Source organism: Salmo salar, chromosome ssa24 (assembly GCF_905237065.1).
Source record: "Salmo salar chromosome ssa24, Ssal_v3.1, whole genome shotgun sequence".
NCBI classification, from domain to species: domain Eukaryota; kingdom Metazoa; phylum Chordata; class Actinopteri; order Salmoniformes; family Salmonidae; genus Salmo; species Salmo salar.
The window spans coordinates 47,078,337-47,085,836 of record NC_059465.1 but is presented as its reverse complement, the minus strand read 5'-3'; the positions used below and the strand labels follow the sequence as shown (position 1 = coordinate 47,085,836).

Sequence of the window (7,500 nt, the reverse complement as noted above, 5' to 3'; positions counted from 1 at the left end):
TTTGATGATCTTCATCAGATGACAACCCTAGGACATTATGTTATACAATACATGCATGTTTTGTTCAATCAAGTTCATATTTATATCAAAAAACAGCTTTTTACATTAGCATGTGACGTTCAGAACTAGCATACCCCCGCAAACTTCCGGGGAATTCGCTAACATTTTACTAAATTACTCACGATAAACGTTCACAAAAAGCATAACAATTATTTTAAGAATTATAGATACAGACCTCCTCTATGCACTCGATATGTCCGATTTTAAAATAGCTTTTTGGTGAAAGCACATTTTGCAATATTCTAAGTACATAGCCCAGGCATCACGGGCTCGCTTATTTAGACACCCGGCAAGTTTAGCACTCACCATAATCATATTTACTATTATAAAAGTTTGATTACCTTTTGTTGTCTTCGTCAGAATGCACTCCCAGGACTGCTACTTCAATAACAAATGTTGGTTTGGTCCAAAATAATCCATCGTTATATCCGAATAGCGGCGTTTTGTTCGTGCATTCCAGACACTATCCGAAATGGTAAAGAAGTGTCACGCGCATAGCGCAATTCGTGACAATAAAATTCTAAATATTCCATTACCGTACTTTCAAGCATGTCAACCGCTGTTTAAAATCAATTTTTACGCCATTTTTCTCGTAGAAAGCGATAATATTCCGACAGGGAATCTCCTTTTCGGCAAACAGAGGAAAAAAATCACAAAGGCGGGGGCGGTCGGGTCACGCGCATAAGCCCAGAGTCCCTTGATCGGCCACTTGAGAAAGGCGATAATGTGTTTCAGCCTGGGGCTGGAATGACGACATTCTGTTTTTTCCCGGGCTCTGAGCGCCTATGGACGACGTGGGAAGTGTCACGTTAGAGCAGAGATCCTTAGTAAAAGATAGAGATGGAAAAGAAGTTCAAGAAATGGTCAGACAGGCCACTTCCTGTAAAGGAATCTCTCAGGTTTTGACCTGCCATTTGAGTTCTGTTATACTCACAGACACCATTCAAACAGTTTTAGAAACTTTAGGGTGTTTTCTATCCATATGTAATAAGTATATGCATATTCTAGTTACTGGGTAGGAGTGGTAACCAGATTAAATCGGGTATGTTTTTTATCCAGCCGTGTCAATACTGCCCCCTAGCCCCAACAGGTTAAAGGTTCCCAGAACACATGTTGTATGTTCTTTAAAGGTTCCCAGAACACGTTTTCTGTTCTTTAAAGGTTCCCAGAACACATTTAGTCTGTTCTTTAAAGGTTCCCAGAACACATGTTGTATGTTCTTTAAAGATTCCCAGAACACATTTAGTCTGTTCTTTAAAGGTTCCCAGAACACATGTTGTATGTTCTTTAAAGGTTCCCAGAACACATGTTGTATGTTCTTTAAAGGTTCCCAGAACACGTTTAGTCTGTTCTTTAAAGGTTCCCAGAACACATGTTGTATGTTCTTTAAAGGTTCCCAGAACACATGTTGTATGTTCTTTAAAGGTTCCCAGAACACGTTTAGTCTGTTCTTTAAAGGTCCCCAGAACGTTTCATTAGGTTGTGGGAACAGTCTGCTGGGAACATTGTTGGGGAAAAGATATGTTCCCAAAAAACAAAAACTGTCCAGTTGTGTGGATGATTCTACAAGGTTTCTTTTAGGGTGCAAAAAAAACATTCACCTGATGTTACAAAAACATTCCCAGAACAAATGTTTTACGATCTTTAAAAGTTCTGAAAAGTTTTTTTCATGTTGTGGGAACATTGTGAAGAAATGACTGGAGATATATTCCCAAAACACAAACTGTCCAGTTTTTCTGATATTGATAATGTTTGTATCAGGGTGGACAAAACATTTCTTTGATTTTGCAAGAATGTTGACAGAACAGCCTATCTAAGTTCTTTAAATGTTCCCAGAACATGTAATTAGGTTGTGGGGAACAGTGTGGGACAATCATACATTTAAGTTAGGTTGCACAGGACATTCCCTTAACGTTATAAAAAAGTTGACAAAACACCTGGTCTAAATTCTTTAAAGGTTCCCAGAGCATTTGATTAAGTTATACGAGTTATCTAGGATGTTGTAAGAATATTTGTGGGATATTCATGAAGGTTTGCACAGAACATTCCTAACAGTGTTGCAGAACGTTCCACAACTTCCAAAATAGTCAGTTGTTGTGACGTTCATAGAGTTAATGTTCTAGAAAACCAGTTTGGGTTAAACATACTATCCCATTAATGTTCATACAGTATACTTCTGACTTTGTCTTGGAGGTCCTCAGAACATTTAAAAAACACTTAGAAAATGTTATATATATATACATATATATAAGTTTAACCTAATATTATCACAACATTCTCAGCATGCTCATTTGTAGCTCCTTAAAGCAGATTGGAATACATCCCCAGAACTTAGATAGGCTGTTCTGTCAACATTCTTGCAACATCAAAGAAATGTTTTGTCCACCCTGATACAAACATTATCTGAATTTCAGCACAACTGGACAGTTGTATTGTTTTGGGAACATATATTTTGTCATTTCTCCACGATGTTGCTTAAATAAGCATTCTGGGAACATTTAAAGAACAGACAAAATGTGTTCTGGAAATGTTTTTGTAACATCAGGTGAATGTTTTTTTTGCACCCTAAAAGAAACCTTGTAGAATCATCCACACAACTGGACAGTTTTTGTGTTTTGGGGACGTATCTTTTGTGATGTTCCCACAATGTTCCCACTAAACTGTTGCCACAACCTAATGAAAAGTTCTGGGAACATTTAAAAAAAATGTTTTATTAAATGTGTTCTGGGAACGTTCTTGTAACATGAGGCGAATGTTTTATGCAAACATTCCATAATCATCATCACGACTGGACAGTTTTTATGTTATGAGAACATTTGCCGCGACCTAACGAATGTTCTGGGAACTTTCTATCATGACACAAGGCGAGCCCCAGATACAGACACAGGAGGCAGATGGTTGGAGTCTTACAATGTTTAATAATCCAAAGGGGTAGGCAAGAGAATGGTCGTGGACAGGCAAAAAGGTCGTGGACAGGCAGGCAGAATGGTCAGGCAGGCGGGTACAGAGTCCAGAAACAGGCAAGGGTCAAAACCGAGAGGACTAGAAAAAGGAGAATAGCAAAAAGGAGTACGGGAAGAACACGCTGGTTGACTTGACTAAACATACAAGACGAACTGGCACAGAGAGACAGGAAACACAGGGTTAAATACACTGGGGCAGAGAGACAGGAAACACAGGGATAAATACACTGGGGCAGAGAGACAGGAAACACAGGGTTAAATACACTGGGGCAGAGAGACAGGAAACACAGGGATAAATACACTGGGGCAGAGAGACAGGAAACACAGGGATAAATACACTGGGGCAGAGAGACAGGAAACACAGGGATAAATACACTGGTACAAAGAGACAGGAAACACAGGGATAAATACACTGGGGCAGAGAGACAGGAAACACAGGGATAAATACACTGGGGCAGAGAGACAGGAAACACAGGGATACATCCACTGGGGCAGAGAGACAGGAAACACAGGGATACATCCACTGGGGCAGAGAGACAGGAAACACAGGGATAAATACACTCGCACAGAGAGACAGGAAACACAGGGATAAATACACTGGGGCAGAGAGACAGGAAACACAGGGATAAATACACTGGGGCAGAGAGACAGGAAACACAGGGATAAATACACTGGGGCAGAGAGACAGGAAACACAGGGATAAATACACTGGGGCAGAGAGACAGGAAACACAGGGATAAATACACTGGGGCAGAGAGACAGGAAACACAGGGATAAATACACTGGGGCAGAGAGACAGGAAACACAGGGATAAATACACTGGTACAGGATGACAGGAAACACAGGGATAAATACACTGGGGCAGAGAGACAGGAAACACAGGGATAAATACACTGGTACAGGATGACAGGAAACACAGGGATAAATACACTGGGGTAGAGAGACAGGAAACACAGGGATAAATACACTGTTACAGAGAGACAGGAAACACAGGGATACATACACTGGGGAAAATAAGTGACACCTGAAGGGGGTGGAGACAATCACAAGGAACAGGTGAAACAGATCAGGGCGTGACACTTTCAGAGAACCAATTTGGGTTTTCTGGGTTGTTTGTGGTTCTCTCTTTGTCATACCATGACCATTGTGTCGGCTCAAGACAACACGCTTTGGCTTTTGGCATTTTACTGAAGTTTTGGAGTCATTTTGTTGACATGAAACTTGTTTTCTCTCAATGTTTTTGATGTGTGCTTTAAAAAGTCTTTATCCCTCTTCATTTAACCATTTTTGTGCACCAACCTGTAAAATTGCTGAGAACAGTCCAGATGATGTAATAGGAAAAATTATATATGTTTAATTTCATACGTAAAAATGTCATACATGCAAATCATATGATCTTTTTTTGCCTTAACACCTCTCAGGAGATGTGTATGATGCAGCCATTTGTATTTGTCCTTATTTGTTCCTTTGAACTCGGGCCACCAGAATGCTGTGCTACTGATTAAGACACTAACGTAAGTGTCATTTAAGGTAAAAGTGTAGTGGTAGTAATGGGTGGCTGGGCTGAGTGTCCACTCCCACTGAAACCTGCTGACAGAGTGAGCTGCTCCCATGCTCACACCGCCTTATGTAATCTGGGTGGAGGGGCCCCAGCTGCTCCCATGCTCACACCGCCTTATGTAATCTGGGTGGAGGGGCCCCAGCTGTTCCCATGCTCACACCGCCTTATGTAATCTGGGTGGAGGGGCCCCAGCTGTTCCCATGCTCACACCGCCTTATGTAATCTGGGTGGAGGGGCCCCAGCTGCTCCCATGCTCACACCGCCTTATGTAATCTGGGTGGAGGGACCCCAGTCACACTAGGATGTATTTTCAGCCAGGCCCAGAAACTCCCAAGTCTTTAAAAAGCGGGATGTTCTGAATACTATAGTAGACATGTCACATAACATCCTCTAACTAGGATACAGGGTGTTTCTGGCTTTTTACATTCTAAAACAATTACGCTGAGTTAATTTAGTTAATTGAATAATCTAATTATCTAGGTAATAAACAAAAGATGTTAGTTCAAAGAATTTGCGGATATTTCCCAACAGTGTTTTACATTCTAAAACAATTACGCTGAGTTAATTTAGTTGATTGAATATCCCAACAGTGTTTCTCCTCTAACACTGCCGTCTATAGGATTCACCTGGTGTTTGTTTCCTCTGTAGGCCACACCTGGAGACAACTCCTCCAGGACGCCCCTCCAGTCTGAACTCTACAGCCAGGTCGTCATCTATGACCACATCACCAGGAGGACCTAGCCAATCACCTCTCACTGTCTTCTCCCACCACATCGCCAGGAGGACCTAGCCAATCACCTCTCACTGTCTCCTCCCTGCTACCACCTCACCTCACACTGCTATTACCACCTAGCCAATCACCTCACACTGCTATTACCACCTAGCCAATCACCTCACACTGCTATTACCACCTAGCCAATCACCTCACACTGCTATTACCACCTAGCCAATCACCTCACACTGCTATTACCACCTAGCCAATCACCTCACACTGCTATTACCACCTAGCCAATCACCTCACACTGCTATTACCACCTAGCCAGTCCACTGTCTCCTCCCTGCTACCACCTCACCTCACACTGCTATTAAACCCCTTACTGGAACTCACTGGAAGCCTCTAATTTGATGTAATAAAGGTTGTCCCCCCCCCCACACCCATCAATGAGGTGCTTTTTCTCCTGTCTCTTGCTATAAGCCTCTCCACCTGGGTGTGGGGACTGAGGGCTGATGACAGTGCAGTCTAACTATCCTTCAGTGCTACACACTGAATGTGAAGTCCCATGGAAAACCCAAACAACAAAAGAACACACCATCAGACCTTATGGTCATTTATTTACAGCTGATAAGAGTCTTATCTTGGATCAAGTCTATCCCAAGTTACAGCTAGTTCATCAATATATATATATATATTTTTTAAACGGTTTCAGAATAAGTTAGAGGAAAAACAAAAAGAAATGGAGGAACTTATTCAACAAAGTTCCAGTGTTATATATTATAAAAAAAATAAAGAAAACCGGATGTAATATTGGGGGAAAAAATGCACCAAATAATTTTTTTAATCTTCAACATAGAAATGCTATCAAAACTAATTTACTGAAACTTGTTACAAATAATGGAGTCGTCCATGATTCACCAAATTATATTTAGAAAGAGGAAGTAAAATACTTTCAGCATCTGTTTTCGTTTCATTCTCCATCTCCTCTAACCGAAGATAATTGTATGGATTTTTTTTTCTTTTTTCTATTAATAATAATGTCAAATTAACAGCCGTACAGAAAGATTAATGTGAAGACGAAATTACAGAGGAGGAACTTCCTGATGCTATTAAAACCTTGCAGTCTGGGAAAACTCCACGGCTGGATGGCACACCAGTGGAGGTTTGTGGTTGTAGTCATTGGTTCTGTGGTTATTTACATGTTTTAACCACTCCTATATAAACGGTAGATTATCAGACTCTCAGCAAGAAGCTCTGATTTCATTATTACTGAAACAGGATCCAAGTGATAAATATAAACATCCAGTCCATTTAAACAATTGGAGGCCCCCTTACACTTCAGTGTTGTGATGCATAAATTCTAGCAAAATGTACAGCGCATAGAATTAAAAAAGGTATTGTTGGACATTAATCATTCGATTCAGACAGGTTTTTTTTTTTTTACATGGACGATACATTGGAGATAATAAACTCAGCAAAAACAAGAAACGTTCTCTCACTGTCAACTGCGTTTATTTTCAGCAAACTTAACGTGTGTAAATATTTCTATGAACACAACAAGATTCAACAACTGAGACATAAATTGAACAAGTTCCACAGACATGTGACTAACAGAAATGGAATAATGTGTCCCTGAACAAAGGGGGGGTCAAAATCAAAAGTAACAGTCAGTATCTGGTGGCCACCAGCTGCATTAAGTACCGCAGTGCATCTCCTCCTCATGGACTGCACCAGATTTGCCAGTTCTTGCTGTGAGATGTTACCCCACTCTTCCACCAAGACACCTGCAAGTTCCCGGACATTTCTGGGGGGAATGGCCCTAGCCCTCACCCTCCGATCCAGCAGGTCCCAAACATGCTCAATGGGATTGAGATCCGGGCTCTTCGCTGGCCATGGCAGAACACTGACATTCCTATCTTGCCTGAATTCATGCACAGAACGAGCTGTATGGCTGGTGGTATTGTCATGCTGGAGGGTCATGTCAGGATGAGCCTGCAGGAAGGGTACCACATGAGGCAGGAGGATGTCTTCCCTGTAACCAAAACTACAATATTACCTCAAACATGGAAGAGGAAAGTGGAAGGCGGAAATATATTGAAGCAACATCTCAAGACATCAGTCAGGAAGTTAAAGCTTGGTCGCAAATGGGTCTTCCAAATGGACAATGACCCCAAGCATACTTCCAAAACTGAGGCAAAATG

General features: G+C 41.3%; 1 protein-coding gene across 1 annotated transcript in view; it reads left to right on the top strand.

The window, feature by feature from the left end:
• Positions 1-6,791, top strand: part of cfap299 (cilia and flagella associated protein 299) — a 295,524-nt gene extending 288,733 nt beyond the window's left edge. The window contains exon 6 of the mRNA XM_045706947.1: positions 5,233-6,791. Coding sequence (XP_045562903.1) covers positions 5,233-5,325 — 93 coding nt within the window. The 3' untranslated portion in view covers positions 5,326-6,791. The remainder of the gene's footprint in view (positions 1-5,232) is intronic.
• The last annotated feature ends 709 nt before the right edge of the window (positions 6,792-7,500 follow it).